The 23873-nt window shown below is 47.9% G+C and overlaps 2 protein-coding genes across 2 annotated transcripts; one reads left to right on the top strand and one right to left on the bottom strand.

Annotated features, from left to right (window-relative positions):
• Positions 1-1569: 1569 nt before the first annotated feature.
• Positions 1570-8574, bottom strand: LOC121921318. Its single transcript, XM_042449230.1, has 2 exons — positions 8456-8574; positions 1570-4084 (listed from the first exon to the last, which is right to left on the bottom strand). The coding sequence occupies exon 2, from the start codon at positions 3560-3562 to the stop codon at positions 2768-2770; it is 795 nt and encodes a 264-aa protein (XP_042305164.1). The 5' UTR covers positions 3563-4084; positions 8456-8574; the 3' UTR covers positions 1570-2767.
• A 74-nt stretch (positions 8575-8648) lies between these two features.
• On the top strand, positions 8649-23683 carry LOC121921297 (interferon-induced very large GTPase 1-like). Its single transcript, XM_042449185.1, has 3 exons — positions 8649-9115; positions 15606-15701; positions 15796-23683. Exon 3 carries the CDS (start codon positions 15900-15902, stop codon positions 23160-23162), a length of 7263 nt encoding a protein of 2420 aa, XP_042305119.1. The 5' UTR covers positions 8649-9115; positions 15606-15701; positions 15796-15899; the 3' UTR covers positions 23163-23683.
• Positions 23684-23873: the final 190 nt, after the last annotated feature.

Below are 23873 nucleotides of genomic sequence, written 5' to 3'. Positions count from 1 at the left end.
CCATGGTCATGACAGTCATTAAGGAAGGCCGGGGGGGGGGGGGGGTTCTGGGGTGTAAAATGGCAAGCACAGCCCCCCAAGAGAGACGGTCAAGCGCTTCTCTCTCGAGGGGAAGCCTCAGGCGCTGGCCGGGATCATTGGGTCAGAACTGGCTGAAGCCTTTCCCCAACCCAGCAAGGCGGGCTTCTGCTGCAGATGGCCAGCAAGCTTTATTTCAGACCTCAGGGAGATGTGGCTAGTAAGACGTTTTGGACACAACTAAGGCTGAGCGCACAATACAGCAGACATAAGCGCACCAAAAGCATCAGCTCCACCTGACAAAGATGGTGGGCTCCAACTCGGCTGGTTCATCTTTGGTTGCTTTCCTCTCTTTCTTAAGCCATCCTTTCCTGGAAGCGGATCAGCGGCCAAAGAAGCCGTGAAGGCGGAGGGGGACCCTATGCACCCCTTTCCCCCCAAGCATCCAGGGAAGGCCAAGGATTACTACCACTACTACTACTACTACTAGCAGTCATAATAACAGCAATTGGTCAGTCCCTTATAATATACGATTCGTTTCTTGCTTGTTAAACCTAAGTCACACCCTGCACAACCCTCCTTCAAGGGAGACGCAAACTAAACCCCCCCACACACACACAGCATACCAGCTTAATAAGAACAACGCATACCAATAGAATCATGCCAATATGATTCTACAGCTATATAGCTATATACATCATAAACACCTACATGGCAACAAACACATCTACAAGATAATCATAAAACCCGCTAATCAGGTTTATAGCCAATATATATATATATCAGAAATCCCACGAGATGCAAACCCTTCTTTCGGGTCCTGGCCCAAAACCTATCTATCACAACATCAAAGTTCAAGCATCCAGAGAGAATGTCAGGCTCCCTATTGCCACCCCCAAACAACAAGAGGCTGTGCTTCCTAAAAGTAACAGCTTTATTGAAAGGTAAAGGTATAGGCAACAGAAGTGACTTCTTTGTCAGGAATGAAGATACATAGTTACAGATGGGTTATATAGTCCCACGAGCAGACCCACCCCCATAAATCAATAAAGTTAATTAATTGGATCGGTCTTTCCCGCGCAGTGAGGAATCTCCACCCCGATGACGTAGTGTCCTCTCGTCTGGGCTCTCTGGCCTGTTCCCAAAACAATGAAGTTCTCACCAAGTGTTATCTCCTCCTTGCACCTGTGGCCTTGAAGCCCAGACATCTCTCACTACTAAACTAAGTACTATAAATCCTTAACAACCTATGAGTATATGTAAGAATGGTTATATATCCCATCATCCCACAACCCAACATACATGGCAGCATATAAAGCATAACAACAACATATATTAACATCAGGAACATATTACTATAACAGCCTATAAGTAGTAGCATTAACTCTTAAGGTTTAACTCACCCCTCCCAACACAAGAGCAATCTCGGCCTGGCTGGGTAACTCCCTGACATTGTCACATTCCAATCCTAATAAGCAAGCACAGAAGCTAGCCATCTATCTATCCCCTTCTAGTACATTCTAACTAACCAATATATATCAAACCCATTATGTCCTTAATCAAATAATATCTAAACAAAACCCTAAACTAATAATCCCTCTGACAGAATCCCCAAATGAATATATAAATGACCAATGAATATATGAATGCAGGGGAGTTCTGACACAGAAGAGCATTCCCTCCAGTTGAAACCATACATCAGCATTAGACCAGACATTACAACTGGATCATACATAGCATAGCCATACACAGCCAACACCTGAAATCGCACATTCATTCCTGTCACTTACACATGTGTATATATAGATACCTTACTTCTCCGCCAATGTGAGGAAATGGTGTAATGCTACCAATAATGAATTAATTGACATGGAAAGAAATGAACCACAAAATCCATAGGGTTTTTCTCGACTTTTATTCTGCTTCTCATGTTTCCAGGGCCTTACTCTCGCTCTATGGCCAGCCAGATTCCTGGGACCGATGGGCCAGAACCAGGGCCAGCTGGTTATCAGAGGTCTCCAGTTTCTCTCAAGGGATTCGCATCCGATCCCTCTGGCATCCCAGGTCCCTTGCGTGGCTCATCCCTACGGCTGCCAGCCTTCGCTTATCTGTTGGTCAGCAAATCCTGTGGACTCTGTTCCAGCAAAGAGCCAGGATGGGGCTTCTAGTTTTCTCCCTGTTGTTCTGGAGCCGGCTGTCTTGGGTCTGTTGGCGCTGGTTTGTCATTAGTGTCCCAGCTTCTCTATTTAGCCAAGTAGTTCCCTCTAACAAAATGATGCTCTATGCCTGCTGCTGAGCAAATTGAGCTTTTTGCTTTGGCAACACGGTCTGACCAGCAAAACCAGGGGAGGACTTGGGCTCACATTCAAAACCTATTCCATCTCTGGAGACATCTGACGGCCGTGCCAAGGGTCCTGCCCCGTTCTCTCTCCATAAAGACGATGGCATTCTTGCCGTTCTAAAGAGAGGCTGCTCTGGCGGTATTCTTCCAGGGGTTGCTGAGTATCAGGTTCAGGTTTTACCATCTCACTTGGGAGACTGCCATGATACAGTTCTTGAGACAATTGGCTTGCGGTCCCTATGAGAATCTCCAGCTGAATCCTTGCAGCTCCTGCTCCTGAAGGACCACAGTGGAGTTCCTGAGTGTCGCTTTGCTTGCTTCCAAGATGGGAATCCAGCCTTTATCTTGGAAGGATATTGCTACAGATTTTGGGTTCTTCAAGCGGCTGGCTGTCGGGGCAGGGATCTTTCAACTTAGTTGGAATAAAAAGTCCAGGTCCCTTCCTTGTAGGGTTTGCTGGTTGTCAGGACCTGGCAATTCAACCGCTTTGCCAGTCTGTCCACTTCCAGAGGAATCTGTCTGTAGACCCTTTTCAGAGAGCACTTTCCCCACATTCTCTGTTTGTTGAACCTGGTCGACCATAGTTTTGCCTTTTTCCCTATACTGCTTGGTTTTTGGCTTAGCCTTTTCATCGTCTGGTTGTTGGCTGGACTCCAGACCAGTCCTGGACTCTTGGCCTTCTGTCCAGTGAATGGTCTGAGGAGATCCCTGTACAGCGGGCGGCTGACTGGGCTGCCTCCATGAATCCGTTGGCTGGGGTTCACTGGGAAAAACCATCTGGCCCGAATTCACCTGGAAAGAGGTTTGGCTCTGGCCATCCTGGCAAAGGGCAGATGGTTGGCTGCCGTGTTGCGACTCTTGGCCAAGGATTTCAGGGTTACTCCAGTGGGATTCTTTCCTCAGAGTGATTACGCTGCTGTTTGCAATGCCACAAATCTCTGTCTGCAAACTCTGGTCTGTCAGTTCTTTCCGCTGGAAAATCTCACTCTCCGTCTGCAGGGACTGGCTCAGCACAGATTTCCCGGAAGCCGTTCTGCTTTTAGCCCCTTGCTCTGTCGCTGGCGCCGCATCTCCGCTCTCCTGCAACTGAGTCGTCCCGCTGTGGTCCTCATTGATTTCGTTGCAGCATTTCTGTTCCTCAGCGCCGAGCATTTCCTCATTCCCAGGGGACTCCGAGTCAAATGGTGTTTGGGATTCGTCCATCCTTTCGCTTAATGGCTGCTAAATTAGTACTTGGGGCTTTGGGAGAGCAGTCCAAGGCAGGTCTCCCCACTTGTCCCTCGTTCCCTGCTTCTGGGGCAATCTCTGTCTCTCTTCTAAAAGGCTGCAGGTGATGGAAACACGAGGGCTGATACTTACACTATGCTTCTTGGGTCCCACACTCTGGAAGGCGTTCTATTCCTTGCATCGTGGCTGAGGCTGGTTGTCTTGGCTGCCCTGCTGTCTAGATGGAGGGTAGACCCTCTCAACTCCGCTTTTTTCTATTTACAGCCAGCCGGACTCATGGCCCTGGTCTGGACACCAGTCCCTCCAGATGACCACTAGCCCTCAGCCTGCGATGCTGCCTCTGGTCCCACTCTGGCTCTTCTTTGTTCTAGAAGCTTCAGCAGGTGCTCTATGACATCCTTGGCTGTTCTGCTCCAGACTTTTATAGGGTTACAGCAGAGGAAGGCCTCTCTGTTCAGGACTCCTGAGCTACTGTGACCTACATTGCTCCAAAACTGACTTTGATAGGAAATTAATAATAATAATAATAATAAAATTTTATTTATATCCTGCCTCTCTGTCAGGATCGAGGCAGCTTACCATAACGTAAAAATGCAAAAATACAGCAATATAAAATAAAATCATTCTCTCTCCCACCAATACAAATTCCCCTGTAACAATAAAATGACATCCAGATTATTAAGACAATCCAACAGTCAAGCAGCAATCAAGAGATGGGCACCTAGAATATTCCGCTTGGTGCCCAGGTCAACGGGAGACCGAGGGGCTTAGGTCACCAATTAGCTTAACGGAGCCGTGAGATGGCTTTCGGTCACTTTAAAAAGTGGGGATCTTTTACCTTTGTAAACTCGGCCCAAACACTAGAACTCCAGATGTCCAACTGTAGTTCTGTTGTTACAGCAAAGGAGTTGCGACATTCACACAAATGCACACACACTCACACTCATGCCTCCTCTAGATGCCTGCTTGGCGTCAGTAATGGGCTGGATGAGGGAGAACAAACTCAGTGTGAATCCAGGGAAAACGGAAGTACTGGTGATAGGTCCCTCGGTTCCGGGTGGTGAGATTTGTCAGCCTGTCCTGAATGGGGTCACGCTCCCCTTGAGGGACTCGGTGCGCAGCTTGGGAGTGCTCCTTGATTCGTCGTTTCATCTGACATCCCAGGTGGACACGACGGTCAGGAGTGCTTGTCATCAGCTTCGGCTGATACGCCAGCTGCGCCCCTACCTGGGCCGTCGGGACCTTGAAACTGTTGTACATGCTTTGGTAACCTCTCGATTGGACTTCTGCAATGCGCTCTACATGGGGCAACCCTTGTACCAAACCCGGAAGCTTCAATTGGTGCAGAATATGGCAGCCAGACTGGTCGCTGGTAGTTCCAGGACAGACCACATAACACCTATTTTAAAAGATCTCCACTGGCTACCCATTCGCTTCCGAGCTCAATACAAGGTGTTGGTTTTGACCTATAAAGCCCTAAATGGCTTGGGCCCAGGGTACTTGGAGGACCGTCTCTCCCCATACAATCCGCCCCGCACACTCAGAACATCTGGGACCAATTTGTTAGAGGTCCCTAAATCCCATTTGGTGAGGACCTCACAGAGGGCTTTTACCATCGCCGCCCCCTCATTGTGGAATAAGCTCCCTATAGAGCTCCGTTCCTCTGCATCTTTAGTTTCTTTTAAGAAACAATTAAAAACGCATCTATTCCAGCTGGCTTTTTCACTCTAGGTAATAGTATTCTTTCTCTGCTCCTTGTTCTTGTTCTTCGACCCCGGATTAGTGCAATATATTGTCTTTTTCTTGCCCCTAGTGAATTGTGATTTGTATAGATTCCCGTTCCTACCCCTAGTAATGATGTTTTTAAACTTTTTATATTGTGATGTTTTATCTGTATTTTATTGTTTCTTGTCTTGTAAGCCGCCTTGATCATGCAATTGGAAAGGCGGGATATAAATAAAAATTATTATTATTATTATTATTAAGAGCTAACGAAATAAAGGTAGATTAAACTGCATGGACAGCCTCAGTTTCATCACAGAATCATAGAATCATTCAGTCATAGAATAAAAGAGTTGGAAGAGACCCCAAGAAGGGCCCAGCCCAACCCCCTTCTTCTGCCATGCAGGAACTCTCCATCAAAGCATCCCCACTGACAGATGGCCATCCAGCCTCTGCTTAAAGGCAGCCTCCAAAGAAGGAGACTCCACCACAATCTCCGAGGAAGGAGTGTGTTCCACTGTCGAACCGCCTTTACTCTCAGGAAGGTCCTCCTAATGTTGAGCTGGAATCTCTTTGCTCCATTGGGTCCTAGTCTCTGGAGCTATTTTTAAACAGAGGCTGGATGGCCATCTGTCAGGGATTCTTGACTGTGAGTTCCTGCATGGCAGAATGGGGTTGGACTGGATGGTCCTTGTGGCCTTTCCAACTCCTGATTCTATGAATCAAAGGCCCAGTGGCAACAAAGCCACCTCATTTTTATATGACTCTCCTATCTTGAAATGATGGAGATCTCGAAGCAAAGGGCTTTCTCCTTTACACATGATGGCCTGTGCTGGCCTCAGCCCTCTGCAGTCCATACCATCCGGTCGTGACCATACAAGGAGAAGGAGAGCCCCTCCGTCTGACCGTCCGGGCAGTTTACTCAGAGACACAGCCATCCTTCCAGCTGTCAGGACACTCCTCTGACGCCGTCTCTCCCTGGATCTCTATTGCCACAGAGGGGCAGCATGGCTCTGCAGCATCTATCGGCCACAGTCACAATGAGAGACAGAGACCGTATGCACATAGGCCACCCTCTCTCCCCTGTTTATTCTGCCAGACCGGCAGGCCCCAGATATAGCTGTATCTACAGCCATAGAATCATAGCATCCTCAAGCTGGAAGGTACCCCCAAAGGTCATCCAGTCCAACCCCCTTCTTCTGCCATGCAGGAACTCTCAATCAAGGCAAATTTTATTAATTTATTATCCTCATTGACAGATGGACATCCAGCCTCTGCTTAAAGACCTCAAAGGAGGAGACTCCATCACAATCTCCAAGGCACTCTATTCCACCATCGAACAGCTCTGTCAGGAAGTTCCTCCTAATGTTTAGGGGGAATCTCTTTTCCTCTAGTTTGCATCCATTGCTTTGTGTCCTACTCTCTGGAGCAGCAGAAAACAAATTTGCTGTTCATCCTCATTTGGTGTCATCTGCAAATTTGATAAACATGCTCTCTATTCCTTCATCCAAGTCATGGATGAAGATGTTGGATATGAAGTGGGCCCAGGACAGAAACCAGTTGCTTCTCCCCAGGACGAAGAAGAGGGGCCACTGCTGAGCATGCTTTAGGTTTCGGCCGGTCAGCCAAGTACAAATCCAGGGATGAGAATTCTTTTACTATTTCTATTTCCGGTTGCATTGAAAGAGATTGCAAACACTTCCCTGCTGGAGACGGATGCTGGGATGAACACAAAGAGGGTTGCCACCTGCCTTGATAGGACCACTTCCTGTCAACAATGAGAAATGATGCCATCAGACTGTGTGCCATGCCTCCTTCGGGGATGGTGGCAGCAGCAAGTAGTGAATGTATTTGGGGAGTGGTCCCATAGAGGGCCAGGTAAAGACATCTTCCGCTCAGATGGCACTGTCTTTGCTCTGCCATTTGCTTCTGCAGAAAAGGGCGGCCATCCACTTGCTCCCTCCTCATGGATGGCAATGAGCCCAGTGAGGAGCCACCACTTCTAAGCAGAGGCCCATGCCCACGGATGCCCACCATCCACACCTCTCTCCTTCAAAAAGGATGTTGACAAACTGGAGCCATGTGTCCAAAGGAGGGTGACCAAAATGGTGAAGGGTCTGGAAACCATGGAGCCCTATGAGGAAAGGGAGCTGGGGATGCTTAGCCTGGAGAAGAGAGACAGTTAAGAGGGGATATGAGAGCCCTGTTTAAATACTTGAAAGGATGTCATATTGAGGAGGGAGCAAGCTTGTTTTCTGCTGCTCCAGAGATTAGGACACATACAGTAAAGCAATGGATGGAAGCTCCAGGAAAAGAGATTCCAGCTCAACATTAGCAGGAACTTCCTGACAGAAAGGGGTCATTCCCACTTGCAATTTAAAGTGCTTCCTGATTCGCCCTTTCCACGTTTTGGAAATCAATCCCCAAAGGTCCCTTCTTCCCACTTTAAAGTGGATTTTTTCCTTACCCCCATGTAATTGCCTATTTTTGCCATGATTGTCATCCCCCCGTCAATCACATGTGACGTCAGCGGCAGCCCGGCTTGGAAAATGTGTGTGTGTGTGTGTGTGTGTAGGTTGAGAGAGTGTGACGAGGAAAGGTCAGAGCCAGGGGAACAAAGGCAGCGGAGGCGAGGCCGGGAGGGGAGCAGGCGGGGGACGGAGGATGAAGGGGAGGACAAGGGTTTGTGTGGGGGGTTTTAATAAAATTGACCAATTTTCAATAGACTGATTTTGCAGCTTTGCAAGGAGTTGCAAAATCCATCTGTCGAAAGTTCAATCACTTTTATTTTCTTTTTTGAAAAGTACAAAAGGCAGCACTGGGGGGGGGGGGGGGTGGATCTGTCCAAAACAGAGTGAATCAATTCTGATCTGTCGTTCCCACTTATTGATCTCACTTCAGAATCGATTCTTCTGAAAAGGACCACAGAGAAACGACTCTCTCAAAAAAGCATTTTTTGCTTTTGCCTCCCTTCCTTGCAATTGCAATCAATTGCACCAGGAACAGAACCGGTTTTAAATGGGAATGATCAAGGTTGGACTGGGTGGATTTGGGGTCCCTTCCAACTCTATGATTCTATGACTTATGGGACCCAAAAGTGAACTTATCACAGGGGGTTCTGGGGCTGAGTGTGTGTGCCTCACTCACCCAAGATCACCCAGTGGTTTTCCATGGCTGAGAAGGGATTCAAACTCTGGTCTCCCGAGTTCTTGATTCAACACTCAGACCATTGCAGCACACTGACCCTCTGGAGAGATGCCAACGTAAACATAAGCCCTCCAAGCCAAGTGGACTTTGCTCTCCAAGTGGGATCCATTCTCTTTGCACCTTTGCTCCGTGTCCCTGGAAAGAAAGCCAAAGGGTCTCACTTACTCTCAAGCAGCTTATTCTGGGGGCGAGGGGTGTGTGTGACCCTTTGGACCCAAAGACTCTGTGTCTGTGGGGAGGGGGCATGTGCTTCTTTCCCGATTAGCTGCCCCCTTTTGCCCACTGCTGTGGGTCAGCCCCATGCTCCCAGCCCAAGCCTGCAGTCTGCAGTTGGAAATGAACAATCTGCCAGGCTGGAAAGCCCCTCCTGGGTGTCCTTTGGCTTTCAGCCCACCCAAACCACTTTCTCTTTCCCTTTCTCTGGGTGGGGATACTCTTTGTCCCCATCTCTCTTAGCAAATAGTAAAAGTGAAACAGCCTAGCCTTGGGCTCATTCTTCCTGGAAGGAGAGCTTCTCACTATTCGGAAGAATCAAGAAGCCTGCAAGGAGGCCATGGCTCTTCTGGGTGTTGCTGGAGAGCAGAGCCAGCAAGTGGGCAGGTAAGACAACCCCCCTCCAGTCCCAGTCTTGCTCCTCAAATCTGCCAGGAGGCAGTGTCCCTGTGGGGACTTCTTGGGGGCTCCTGGCAGGCTCCTCTGGCCACTGCTCTTCTGCACAGTTCCTCCAGCTGTGAGCCTGTGTCTGTGTGTCTTTGTGGTGCTCTGGCCACTCTAGGCTGCAGCTTCTAACATTTGGAAATGGTGCCTTAGTCGGCCTTCTGAACCACCCTCCCTGCCTGCCTGCCTGCCTGCCAGCGCTCAGCCCCACTGCCCTCCTGGCTCTGTGCCCATCCGAATGCCTTTCCTGGCTGCTCCTCTCTAGCTGCTTGCCATCCAGCTGCAAGACTGACCAGCAGCTGGAGCTCCACGGGGTCCTTGTCCTTGCTGTGTTGGAGCCGGACTAAGATGGGCAACACTTAACCGCAGCTACCAATGCCACTTATGTGGTTGCTCATCTAGATTGCACAGTTGAGATGTGTGTGGGGAGCTGGACTTTGCTTGCAGACGGCTTGTCTGCTGTTGCTGTTCAACTGCTTGGCCCTGCTCCCAGCTTCCCTCTAATGGCTGAAGGTTCAGAGATAAGCTACACAAGGGCTTGGACTCAGGCCACCTCCAGATAGGGTTGCCATCTTCCAGTCTCCTCCTTTGGTAAACAGAGGCTGGAGGGCCATGTCGGGGATGCTTGGATTGTGAGTTCCTGCATAGCAGAATGGGGTAGAACTGGGCGGACCTTCTTGGGGTCTCTTCCAACTCTAGGATTCTATGATTCTATGATCCAGGCATCTATGCAAATTATTATTTGCACATAATGCAAATTGTTATAATTACCTTTGTTTGTTTTTCCAGTTCAGAGACAATGAGGAAATAGAAATAGTTAAAGAATTCTCATACCTGGGATCAAACACTGAAAGGAACAGGGACTGCAGCCAGGAAATCGGAAGGAGGCGAAGAATGGGGAGGGCAGCTTTGAAAGAATTAGAAAAGATCCTAATATGTAAAGATATAGAACTGAGCACAAAAGTTAGAATCTTGCAAGCTGTTGTATTCCCTATCGCCATGTATAGATAGATGCAAGAGCTGGACAGTTAAGAAAGCGGACAGGAGCAAAGTTAATTCATTTGAGATGTAGGGCTGGAGGAGAGTGCTGAGGATGGCCAAAAAACCCAAATAAATGGATCCTGGAGCAGATCAATCTGGAGATCTCCCTGGAAGCCAAGATGGCAAAACTGAGGCTGCCATACTTTGGATACATCATGAAAAGGGAGGACCCACTGGAAAAGACAAGAATGCTAGGAACGATACAGAGATGCAGAAAGAGAGGAAGACCGCAAACCAGATAATAATAATAATAATAATAATAATAATAATAATAATAATAATAATATTTTTATTTGTATACCGCCCTTCTGAAAATCAGGGCGGTGAACAGCATCTAATAACAATACATACATATACATTAAAACAATTCAATAAAAACAATAAAATTAACATGCCGGCCTACAGTGCTGACGAGGGGGAGGGGAGAGTTGCTGGTCAGGGGTAGGCTTGTTCGAATAGATGGGTTTTTAGCCCCTTCCTAAATTGGGCTAGGGAGGTGGCTGAGCGGAGCTCGAAGGGCAGCGCGTTCCAGAGGTTTGGGGCTAAGATGGAGAAAGCCCTCCTAGAGGTGGAATTATATTTCGCCTCTGGAACACTTAATAATAGCTGCCCTGAAGATCGAAGTGCGCGGGGCGGATTGTACGGGGAGAGGCGGTCCTCCAGGTACCCTGGGCCCAAGCCATTTAGGGCTTTATAGGCGATTACCAACACCTTGTATTGCGCCCAGAAGCGAATAGGCAGCCAATGTAAGTCTTTAAGGACAGGTGTTATATGACTGGCCCTGGCAGTGCCAGTGACCAGACGGGCTGCCATATTCTGCACAAGTTGCAGCTTCCGGGTATGGTACAAGGGTTGCCCCATGTAGAGCGCATTGCAGAAATCCAAACGAGAGGTTACCAGGGCATGTACAACAGTTTCAAGGTCTCCCCGGTCAAGGTAGGGACGCAGCTGGCGTATCAGCCGAAGCTGATAACAGGTGCTCCTGACCGTCGCATCCACCTGAGATGTAAGGTGGAGCGACGAGTCAAGGAGCACCCCCAAGCTGTGTACAGAGTCCTTCACGGAAAGCGTGATTCCGTTCAGGACAGGTGGAACCACCGCCAGCCCCGGACCGGGGGAACCTGTCACCAGTACTTCCGTCTTCTCTGGATTCAGGCTGAGTCTGTTGTCCCTCATCCAGCCCATTACCGACTCCAGACAGGCCACGAGAGGAGAGACGCCAATCCCGGTCACTGCATCAGTCGGAGACATAGAGAAGACTATTTGGGTGTCATCAGCGTACTGTCTCCGGATGATCTCTCCCAGTGGTTTCATGTAAATGTTGAAAAGCATGGGAGACAGAATGGCTCCTTGAGGGACCCCAGATATAAGGGCCCTCTCATCGGAGCGCACGTCTCCCAGCTGCACCATCTGGGACCTCCCAGAGAGGTAGGACCAGAACCACTGGAGCGCAGTGCCCCCGATTCCCACCTCCGCCAGGCGCCCCAGAAGGATACCATGGTCTATGGTATCGAAAGCTGCTGAGATGTCCAAGAGCACTAACAGGGACACGCTTCCCCTGTCCATGCCCAGACGGAGATCATCGACCAAGGCGACCATAGCAGTCTCAACCCCGTAACCCGCCCGAAAGCCGGTTTGAAATGGGTCTAGATATTCTGCTTCATCCAAGATCGATTGAAGTTGGATTGCAACTGCCCGCTCGATCACCTTCCCCAGAAATGGCAATAGCGAGATTGGCCGATAATTATTGTGCAACAGGGGGTCGAGGGAGGGCTTTTTTAATAAAGGTTTTACTATGGCCAATTTCAGGTTTGTTGGAAATTGCCCATCCGTCAATGAGGTGTTAATAATCTGCTGTAACAATAAAGTTACAGCCGGGCCCCCCTGTGCCGCTAGCCATGAGGGACAGGGATCGAGAGAGCATGTTGTCTTCCTAACACTTCCAAGGATCTTGTCCACATCCTCGGTACTGACAGACTCAAACTGATCCAGCCTAACCAAGTTCACGGATGCCCTGGATACCTCTACTCTAGGTTCTGCTCTAAGGCTGGCCTCAAGACCTTCGCTTATCCAAGAGATTTTATCAGCGAAGAAGTTGTTAAATTGGTCGCAGCAGGCCTTAGAAGGTTCAAGGATCTGGTTCAGGGCAGGAGGGAGCTGAGTTAGCTCCCTCACTACCCTGAACAACTCTGCCGGACGCGACTCTGCGGACGCGACACGTGCAGCATAGAACGAATTCTTAGCTGCACGTATCGCCTCTCCATAGTCCTTCAAAAGATGGTCTAGGAGAGTCTGGTCGGATAAGCGCTGGTGTTTCCGCCAGCGGTGCTCTATCCGTCGCAGAACCTGCTTCCTCACCTGGAGATCTTCCGTATACCAGGGCTTACGTTTGGAAGCAGGCCTGAGAGGGCGCTTGGGAGCGATACTGTGTATAGCCTTAGAGAGACCGGCATCCCAGATGCCGGTCAAGACATCAACAGAATCGCCATCATTTCCATCCATAAGCCCCTCTAGGGCTTCCTGGAACCTTTTGGGTTCCATCAGCCTTCGAGGGTGAACCATTCTAATAGGTCCGCCGCCTCCAGGAGGGATCTGGGTAGAAGCCTTGATCACTGCCTCCACCAGGAAATGATCCGTCCATGACAGGGGGGAAATGTTAGTTATTTCCGCCCACGGATTTTCCATACCCGTGCAAAAAACCATATCGAGTGTATTACCCGCAGAATGCGTTGGACCCGTGACCAGTTGAGACAACCCCATGGAAGTCATGGTATCCATGAATTCACAAACCGCACCGGATGGAACATAGCTGGCCGCGAAGGGAATGTTGAAGTCCCCCAGGACTAAAAGCCTGGGGGACTCCAACAATACCTCCGAGACCAGCTGTGTCAGTTCGTTAAGGGAGTCTGTTAGCGCACGAGGTGGTCGGTACACCAACAAAATCCCTAAGCTGTCTCTGGCCTTCAGGGTCTATAGAGGAAATCACAAGCATGAGTTTGTGGGAGCTGGGCAGAGCAGTGGAGGACCAGGGGTCAGTTGCCTTGGGTTGAGATTCGAAGGCAGTAACAACAAACATTATAATTTTGCATATCATTGGTATGTATTTTGTTCATGTTAAATTACTGCACTATACTCTTATAATGCTGCTATTCCACTTTAACTGCTCTGGATGCCTCCTGTTGCATTCTGGGGTTTGCAGTTTAAGGAGAGGCTTCACTGAACTACAAACCCCAGAATGCCACAAGAGGCAGCCAGAGCTGTAAAAGTGGTATAGCAGCACTATACGAATGTAGTGTGGTAATGAGGATAGAATCAACTGCTTTAATCCCAGTGACCAACTATTGGTTAGGATCATGTCCAGGATCACTGGTGCCAGGATCTAGGTTCCTGCCATGCTTGCTAGCTAGCTTTTGCTGTATGTTGTAATTTCATGCAGTACCGGATGAAGGGATGTTACATGGATTTGCAATTGGTTGACCAGCCATACTCAAAGGGTGCTCAATAATAGCCCCTTTTCATCCTGGAGAGAAGTGACCAGTGGGGTGTCCAGTGGGGGTCTGTCCTGGGCCCAGTCTGCTATTCAACATCTTTATCAATGACTTGCATGAAGGGATGGGGCCATACTTATCAGATTTGCAGATGACACCAAATTAGGAGGAGTAGCTAATACTCCAGAGGACAGGATCAGAATCCAAAATGATGTGAATAGGCTAGAAAGCTGAGCCAAAGCTAACAAAATGAACTTCAATAGGGAGAAATGTAACTTAAGGCAGAAAAATAAAATGCACAGATAGAGGATTATGGGGGACACCTGGCTTAAGGAAATTTTTTGGGGGGGATCTGGGAATGCAGGTAGACCACAAGTTGAACATGAGGCAATAGTGAGATGGGGCAGCCAACAATGTCAATGTGATTTTAGGCTGCATCAATAGAAGTACAGTATCTAGATCAAGGGAAGTAATAGGGCCACTCTATTCTACTTTGGTCAGGCCTCCCCTGGAATAGGAGCCCTGGTGGCGCAGTGCTTCAATGCCTGTACTGCAGCCATTCACTCAAAACCACAAAGTTGCGAGTTCAAGACCAGCAAAAGAGCCCAAGCTCAACTCAGGCTTGCATCCTTCCGAGGAGGGAGCTAAAATGAGTACCCAGACTGTTGGGGGTAAATTAGCTTACTTGCTAATTAGCTTACTTGCTGTTCACCGCTATGATCTTTGGAATAGCGGTATATAAATAAAAAACAAAAAATAATCCTGTGTCCTGTTCTGGGCAAAACAATTCAAAAAGGACATTGAGAAACTGGAGCCATGTGTCCAAAGGAGGGTGACTAAAATGGTGAAGGGTCTGGAAACCATGAAGCCCTATCAGGAACGCCTGAGGGAGCTGGGGATGTTTAACCTGGAGAAGAGAAGGTTAAGAGGTGATATGATAGCCCTGTTTAAATCTTTGAAGGGATGTCATATTGAGGAGGGAGCAAGCTTGTTTTCTGCTGCTCCAGAGAACAGGAGACAATGGAGCAATGGATGCAAGCTCCAGGAAAAGAGATTCCAGCTCAACATTAGGAGGAACTTCCTGAGAGTAAGGGCTGTTGGACAGAGGAACGCACTCCTTCCTCAGAGATTGTAGTGGAGTCTCCTTCCTTGGAGGTCTTTAAGCAGAGGCTGGATGGCCATCTGTCAGGGACGCTTTGATTTTGAGTTCCTGCATGGCAGAATAAAGGGGTTGGACTGGATGGCCTTTTGGGTCTCTTCCAACTCTACGATTCTCTGATTCTATGTGCTGAGTGGAAAGTTTGTTTATGATATATGGGGTGGTTAAGGAGCAGATGCGTGGAGAGGAGACATCGCATTGGGAGGCTTCACAGTGGTACAACGCATCACTCCATCTAGTATTGCAGGAAATTTCAAAGCACAGCCAAACCTCCTGCAGCTAGAAAGCAAGGCCTCTCATCCTGACCCTTTCTCTAAAACCGGCCAATTGAAGGGCCATAGAAGCCCAGCCAACGCAGCCGACACAAGTTAAGGCAAAGACGTTTTTAAAATGTGAACAGGCTTCTAAAGCACTTTAGAAGGCACTTTATTGCATTGTTGAAAGGTGTTGATTAATAAAAAATAGCTTTTAATCCTTTTTTTGGGTGTGTTTTAAATAGCTTCAATATTGTGAAGAGTTTAATTCTATTTAATGTTGACCTATAGATTTTTTTAGCTGCAGTGTACTTGTTTTACGCTGCCCTGAGTCTCAGTTCTGGGGAAAAGACCAGAAATGATGATGATGATGATGACGACGAGTGTTTCCGCAATGCCAGATAGAAAGTGTGGGAGAGCTATTTCCTGGAGAGAAAGTTCTATGATATTTCCAAAGCTGAATGTTCCTCTTTCTGATGTCTTCTTTACAGCCTTATCTGTAAGAAAAGATCTGGAAACTAGAAGAGAATTGCACCAGAAGCTCAAACAACCAATGAATATGTTGTCTCTGGTGCTCAAGTCTGAACGTAAGTAAGAAAAACATTGGTTTGTAAAACTTGCTTACAATATTAGCAATTAGTTCTTGCAGACCAAATATTGATTTTGTTATTCATTCGATAGGAGTAACACTGCTGGCAGATGCAATGAGATCAGAGCCCCACTAAAAGTCACTGTTTTGGAAAGAATCCCATTGGGACCAACAGAGATCATCCCAGTTGCTGGAGATGGAGAGCCAGGAGGACACAGCAGCTCAGCAAAAGGAGCAGCAGCTGGAGATGCTGAAGAAGAAGAGAGAGGAATGGGCCAAGTCAGCCCTGGCAGAGATGAGAGAGGAGCTGGAAAAAGGACACACCCGGGAAGAAGAAGCTGGGAGGAAGAAGGAGGAGGCCCTGCGGCAGGCTATGGATGTCCCCCCTGAAGGCTGGAAGGAAGCTAAAGAGAGCTTGAAGGAGGAGATAGAGAAGAGGCACCAGCAAGGGGCCCTTGCGGAAGGGTCAGCGGCCAGAAATGAGAACCTCTCTGATGACGACATTTTAAGATGGGCATCGGGAGGCCTGGCTCTGCAGGGCATTTTCCAAACCTGCAATCTGGGAGACTGTGTGCAGAAGCGAGAGCAGCTCATCCAGATCCCAGAAGGCTTCCAGCTCCTTGGTCCAAGCCAAGGGCCCCAGTCTGAGAGAAGGGACTTTTCCTCTTCAGAAGCAGAATCAAAATTCAGGAAGACCGTAGAGCAGTTGGGCCTCAGCTTTGGCCTTGCATTTAAATATGGGATTGGGGAAGAATATATAGAGAGCAGCAGTAGCTACAGGCATTCTTCAGAATCCAAAGAGAGCTCCAAGTCTTGCTCTGAACATTCCTATATTTGCACAACCCAGTATAATTATGTCCCAATAGCGTCATGCCACTTTCCAAAGGACCAGCTGAGGCTTTCCCATCCAGCTTTGCAAGACCTTAGAAAGATGGAACAACTTTTGAGACATGTTTCAGATAAAGACAAGGAGAAGATACTAAAGAACAGATGTGAGGGCTTTTTCAACACTTTTGGCTCCCATGTCAACCAGGGACCCCTGCATCTGGGTGGGATATTCTGGCAGAGGGTCTCTTCCGAGGGCTTTAAGGCCGACAAGCGACAAGAGATCAAGATGCAAATCTCACGCATCCTCAGCTTCAACACAGGATGCAGCTCTGCTGGTAGCGTTGCCTCTGAGGAAGATCCCAAGGACCCAAAGCCCAAGACAGAGCCCAATGGTGCAAATGTTCTTGGGGGGGCTGTCTGTGGTGTTAAGGGATCCTGGACAAGCTCCTCAGCGTCATCCAAAGATGCCAACAGACAGGCTGCTCAAATGGCTGCTGAGCTCTTTGTGTCCAAAACAGGTGGCCCCCCTGAAGCAGATTTGCTGACCCCTTGGAAATCTGGTCTGCTGGCCAGTAACAAAACCTGGAGCGTCATTGACCGGGGAGACAAGTTCATCCCTGTCTGGGAGATTGTCTTAGCCAACCACAAGAAAGATTTCAAAGATGTTCTTGCAATAGCTAACAGTCTAAGGGACTGCTATGCGGCCCTGACTGGCAAAAAAGTAGAAGTGCTGCATGGCGAGGAGCTGATTGTGGCAGAGGAAGAGGCCAGGGCATTCCTGGAGAACATCAAGGCATGGAAGATCACCGGGGAGCAAGAGAAATTGGAGGAACTGGTTCGTTTCAAAGAGAAGCTGTACGCAACTACTAAATCAGACCGCATGTGGATTAACCTATGCCTTTCAAATCAGGCGCTTCAAGATTTTCTGGAACAAAGCGTTTTATTATACAAACGTTCTCTGCCCAAGAACACTGGTAATGTCAGATTTCTTCTCCGCCGCCTTCTGGAGCCACACATCTATTCGGTCCCAAACTTTCCCAGTTCCTCAGAGATTATGAGGTGGGTCTTTGCTCCAGAGCAGAAACAGCAAGACACGGATGTCTGGGTCCCAACCCTGGCTGACTTGACTGGGATCCTTCAGCAAATGAAGAAGAGCATAGAAGAGGCTGAGGAGGAGCCTGGACAAGCAGCAGAGGAGGCAATGGCAAAGGTTTCCACTGAGCTGAGCTTCAGATTCTGCTCCTTACTCAAGGCCCTGAAGGAGGGCTCCCAGGAAGAGACAGCCCTGTTACTGCTGTCCATTGCGCACAGTGTAGGATATAACGTGGAAAACGATTTCTTCCAATATCGTCTCGGATCCTCACAAATTGACTTCATTTTACAGAAACTAAAAGAAGCGTATGAGAAGCATCAGGCTCTTGTCAATCTGCATGCTCCTCGTGCTCAGGCTTACGTTGTCCTGATGGGTCTGGCAACATCAGCTGACGGCAAAGAAGTGCCTCCGGAGGAGAAGGGAAGACGCTTGACTTTTATGAAGGAGCACATGCAGGAATCCTGGGGAGATGAAGTTGCCAATGTCCTTAGAAGGCATAACATCCAGAATGACTGGAATTTGCTGGAGGAAGATTTGGCTTACCTTGTTGATGGGAATTATGAAGCCACAAATTATGAGCAACAGAAAGAGTGTGTCGTAAGAGAGTTAGAAGGTATATTCCAGGCCAGCAACCCATCAGGGAACACAGAATGCAAAGATCTGGATTTCAGCCACGACCCAAGATGCAGCAATATCACAAATCACGAGTTTCTGGATTTGATCAAGATGCTTGACTTGGAAAAGTATTATCCAAACAAAATGCAAATGACAGACTTCCACCTCATTCACAAAATATCTTCATACGATCAACAGCCCAGCGCTGAAAGAGAGCTTCCCCTTTATTTCCTGGAAAAGCTATTAATGCTAGATTATCGGGCAAGGTACCTGTCATGCAAGGATAACATTAGCACAGTACAAGACAATACGTCAGATTTCGTGGAGGCGTCAGACAAATGTTTAGATGACTTGGACTACATTTTTGACGATGCCACTCCTGATGCGTGCCACGAAGATGTCCAGAGCAGTCGCAAGCACATCCACCCCATGGACGTCCAGATGGCCATTTTCCTTTGTGCGGACGACTTCACCAGGCAGTACATGGCAACCAAGCTCTCAGTCTGCCAGTTTGCCCTCCCACTTTTGGTGCCAAATCCCTGTACTTCACAGATAGAATTCCCTCTCTGGTCCCTCTGCCAGGTTAACAAGAAATGGCAGTGCACCCAGGAATTTCAAAAGAAGAGGATCAGAAAATGCAAAGACGAACTAATCTATCAAGCCAGGACACCTCTGGTGTCCTTCATAAGATTTAGCACGTCTCCAGTCTCTAAGTCCCAGCTTCTGAATCACCTGCTGAGTAAGCAAAAGCATGACGTCTTTTTCCACCGTCACTGCAAAGGGAGCAGCAAAAACTGTCTTCTGATGAAAGGTGTTGCAGAAATTGCTTGGTATTGTCCAAGCGGGAAGAATGACGACTCTTTTGACAGTTGTGTTGCATTCACTAACCTCCATGGGAATGCAGTGGAACATAAGGAACAAGTTGAATTTTTGCAAGAGATAGCCTCAGTCACGGTCATTCTCTTGTCAGACAATGACAGGACGGGAGACAGCGGCACTTTCCTGAAAGAACTCCTCAAGTCTCCGCAGCCTTTCATCTTTCTCTGTGTGGACAAAGAGCAAATTTTAATGAACAAACATGAGAAACGAATCAAAATTGCAGCCAAGAACCGTAACGAAGCAGAATTAATTGAACAGCTGATACAAGAAATTAAGTCTACCCTAAGGCTTTCAAACAACTTTTACAGTCTTGAGCAGTGTGCCCCTATTGCCCAGAAGCATGGCTTCCTTGTAGATGAAGACAAAGAGGAGTGTAAAATAGGCAAAGCAACGGCGGAAAGTGTGGTTAGTATTCTGAAAAAGGAAAACATGTTGGAAGCCAAAAAGAGACTCCTTCCTCTGCAAGGGCCCTTGTGGCTCCAGTGGTGTGAGAAAGACAGAGAACAGACCCACCTGCAGGACCATAAGAACATGGGCCTGGAGCAGCAGATTAGCCAAATCAACTCCCAAAAGCAAATAATAAGGCAAAAGCAGTTGAATCAGGCCTCCCCCCTCAACGACCTGATGAAGTCTCTGCTTACGGGTCTGTTTTCCCCTTCGCGGAACATCAAAATGTACTTTCTGCAGTGGATGAAGGTATTACTAGCTGACTTGACTTCAGACCATCTTGCAGAGCTTCAAGTGATTTACCACAATCTGTGGACCCAAAAGCAGGTGGGAGAAGATGGTTACTCGCCTCGTAAGCTAGAAGAGGTAGCAAGTGAAATAAGTGAGTCCACCTTTGGCTTAGAGCACCTTCTGAGAGAGATTGGTCAGCTTTACGAAGCTCTGGACGTGACGTCGCCGCCGGATAAACAGGCCGTCCAGTTGCTGCCCCAGATAGCGGCTGACATGATGGAGCTGGGCTATCCCATTGAGCTGATGGACGGCGATGCTTCGCACGTGCCACTGAAATGGGTGAGTGCCGTCTTGGACAAACTGGCCGAGAAGCTAGGTGACAAAGAAGTGTTTGTCCTCTCCGTCCTTGGCATCCAGAGCTCGGGAAAGTCAACTCTCCTGAATGCCATGTTCGGCCTTCAGCTCCGCGCCAGCCCAGGGAGATGCACCAGAGGCGCATTCATGCAACTGGTTAAGATAAGCGACAAGCTCCGGCCAGTGCTGGAACTAGACTTCTTGCTCATTGTAGATACAGAAGGACTTCGGGCTGCAAAAGAAACAGACCGATCGATGTTTAATCGGGATAATGAGCTGGCCACCTTTGTCATTGGTCTCGGCAACATGACCGTGATCAATATCTTTGGAGAGAACCCCTCAGAAATGCAAGATGTCCTTCAGATTGTCGTACAGGCATTTTTGAGGATGAAGCAAGTAAACCTTTCCCCCAGCTGCTTGTTTGTGCACCAGAACGTTGGGGAAATAGCCAGGGAAGAGAAAAACAGGGAAACCCGGAGATGCATCCAGCAAAACCTGGACGAAATGGCTGTCACGGCAGCCCAGCAGGAATCCTGTGAGGTGAGCTCTTTCAGCGATGTGATCCACTTCGACGTGAACTCCCACGTTCACTACTTTTCTCACCTCTGGGAAGGAGAGCCGCCCATGGCGCCCCCAAACCCCAGCTACAGCCAAAACATACAAGAACTGAAGTGCAAGATCCTCACGGATGCAAAAGAAAAATCCGCCCAAGAGGGTCTTCTCAAGATGTCTGAATTGAAACTCCACATTCAGAGCCTGTGGGAGGCTCTGCTGAATGAAACCTTTGTTTTCAGCTTCAAAAATACCTTGGAGATTGCTGCCTACAGCAGGTTAGAAAACAAATATAGCAAGTGGTCGTGGGAACTGAGGAGTTTTGTGCTGGATCAAGAGCGCAGGCTGATGATCCAGATTCAGAATGACAAACTCCACAGCGTAGACCGAGCCTCTCTGACGGAAAGCATTAAAAACAAATATGCAGAGATTATGGTGGATTTTGATAAATATTTTTGTGAGGATAAATACCGAAAGCAAACAATTCAATGGAAAGGGAACACGAAAATTAAACTGGACTTCTTAATGGAAGAGCTTGCTAATACAACTTGCCGAAATTGTGAAAGAAGCATTAATCTGAAGAGTCGCTGGAGGAGTTTTGAACAAAAGAGGTCTACATTTCAAGATGAGATCCTTCAGAGAAGCAAAGAATTAGCCAAACAGTTCATGCACAAAGAGCTGAGTGAGCATGAACTGAGAGAGAAGTTTAACAGCATGTGGGCCGGGTGGATGAGCGCCGTCTCTCCTCCTGCCTCTCACGCCAGTCATGTCAGCATCCAGGTGGATGTGGAGCACTTCCTCTGCGAGCGCTTCAAAAGCGAGCCTGGGATCAGTGAGAGAATTAAAACCTCTGCTAAACTGACGCGCTTCCCTTGTGAGTCTCCTCAGTATATCTCCGCTGAGACCTGGGTAACGAAGAAATGGAGGGAATTCACCAGATGTCTCCCCGATAAACTCTCTCAACGAATCCCAGAAATGAAAAGAAAAGCTAAGAAACCTGAGCTAGCCCTGATTACGGTACGTTCGTTAACAGACTCTCTGGAGCGGCTGGTTAACAACTATGTTCAAACCAAAGAAAAGGAAAGTATGAACTATAGCTCCTCCTATTTCCATGAGATAGTGCAGATCATCAATGAGGAAATGTCTACCTTCGCAGATCCGGACCTGACCCTGCCAACTTCATACCGAGTGGACATAGCCCTCTATTTGTGCCAGAAGGCAGCCAAAAGGTTTACAGAGATGCACCAGAAGCTGCAGAAAGAGAATGACCCTTCCTTCTTTCTCGAAAGCAAGAGGGAAGACTTCTTTCAGTCATTTGCCATCTCCTGCCAAGGAGCCAAATCTGTCACGACGTTTGCCGTCTTTTTGTGCAACAGTCTAAGATTGGCAATCCGGGATGCCATCCATGAAAAGGCTGCCATCCACATAGCTGACATCATGAAGGCCGAAGACCCCGCTTTCAGTAATCGAAAGATGCTGGAAAAGTACATGCTCATCCATCTGGCCGAACAGGAACACTTTGAGAAATACATGGAGTACATTTATCACCCCAATTACTATATGGGGGAATTCATTAGGCGACGAGTTGATCAATACTGCTTAGATAAAAAGCAGCCAAGATTAAAGGATGTATTAAATACTCATCTCTCTGCTTTCCAAAAGCTGCTCAGTCAGGCTATCAATGACTCCACGAGAATTGCTGAAGATAAAGGGGGCAATGCCTCTTTGTGGCTGGATGAATTCTGCCTCGCGGTCGGAGATGACCTGGTCCTCCCCAGGCACACCTTAGCAAGCATCGAGCACCAGGAGGTGGCAAACATTCGGGCCATTGAAGAAGCCATCAATGATTCACTGGCAGCTGTGCTAGATCATCTGAAACAGGAATTCATGACAACAGACTTTGAACCCTTTATTGCCAAACCTCACGAGATCCTCTTGGAGCAGTTCTCTGGGTGCCTGAAGCAATGTCCCTTTTGCAAAGCTGTCTGCACAAACACAATTCCAGGGCATGACGGAGCGCACAGAACTCCCTTCCATCGCCCACAGGCCCTGACTGGAATCCAGTGGGAAGGAACAAACCATCTTGTCATTGAAACCTGCTCCACTATTGTAAGTGGAAACTACTCCCTCCTGTTTGAGGAGGAGAAGATTCCTTGTTCAGAATTCCAAATGGCAGGATCAGATTATGCCAAGTGGGACATCCGACAAGACATTTACCATCTGCTTGGAAACTCTGCACAGAATTATTGGAAATGGTTCATCTGCCACTTTAGAAGTGAATTAGAGAAAGCCCAGAAGGGTGTTTTCAAAGGAAAGGGAGCAATACCATGGCAGTGGGAAAGCTTACAGAAAGAAGACATTCTTTCACGAATGAAGGCCAATAGTCAAGATGACCCAGATTTCAGGAGGCGAGTTTTTTTCCCACTACTACTTTCTAAAAGGATATTCAAGGGAAAGTAATATTCATTCTGATCAGATCACTCACCAAGCTAAGGGCACACACACACACACAACACACACCACACACACACACACTGCCTACACCTCATCCAGACATTTAAAGAACATTCTGCAGTGAAATAGGTCTATAATTCTTTGTTAATGTGTTATCTGTATCTTCCTTATAAATCACTGTAATGTAGACATTCCCCCAAGACTCCCAATAATTCACCACCTTTTTTAAAGGCTGCCATCGCTTGCCTTCACATTTCTCATCCTATGCTGCAGGACTGGAACTTTCCCAGATTGAATCCTTTGAATTGCTTCAATAAACTCCATAGTTGTCACAGGGCCATTCAAACTTTGCTTTTGTTTCAGATAGAAAACAAAGAATTATAAACCGATTTCACTAAAAAATAATGATTGGCAGGGCGACTAAAATGGCGAACGGTCTGGAAACCATGAAGCCCTATGAGGAACGACTCAGGGAGCTGGGGATGTTTAGCCTGGAGAAAAGAAGATCAAGAGGTGATACGATAGCCCTGTTTAAATACTGGAAGGGATGTCCTATTGAGGAGGGAGCAAGCTGGTTTTCTGCTGCTCCAGAGAACAGGACCCAATGGAGCAATGGATGCAAGCTACAAGAGAAGGGATTCCAGCTCAGCATGAGGAGGAACTTCCTGAGAGTAAGGGCTGTCCGACAGAGGAACACACTCCTTCCTCGGAGATTGT

This window comes from Sceloporus undulatus, chromosome 1, assembly GCF_019175285.1.
Source record: "Sceloporus undulatus isolate JIND9_A2432 ecotype Alabama chromosome 1, SceUnd_v1.1, whole genome shotgun sequence".
NCBI classification, from domain to species: Eukaryota; Metazoa; Chordata; class Lepidosauria; order Squamata; family Phrynosomatidae; genus Sceloporus; species Sceloporus undulatus.
Note: the sequence above shows the minus strand (reverse complement) of the source record. Positions and strands in the feature narration are given on the sequence as shown.

What these genes read in the sequence shown, in the direction of transcription:
- LOC121921297 (XM_042449185.1), top strand. Translation starts at nt 15,900, where the DNA reads ATGGAGAGCCAGGAGGACACAGCAGCTCAGCAAAAGGAGCAGCAGCTG.
- LOC121921318 (XM_042449230.1), bottom strand. Translation starts at nt 3,562, where the DNA reads ATGGACGAATCCCAAACACCATTTGACTCGGAGTCCCCTGGGAATGAG.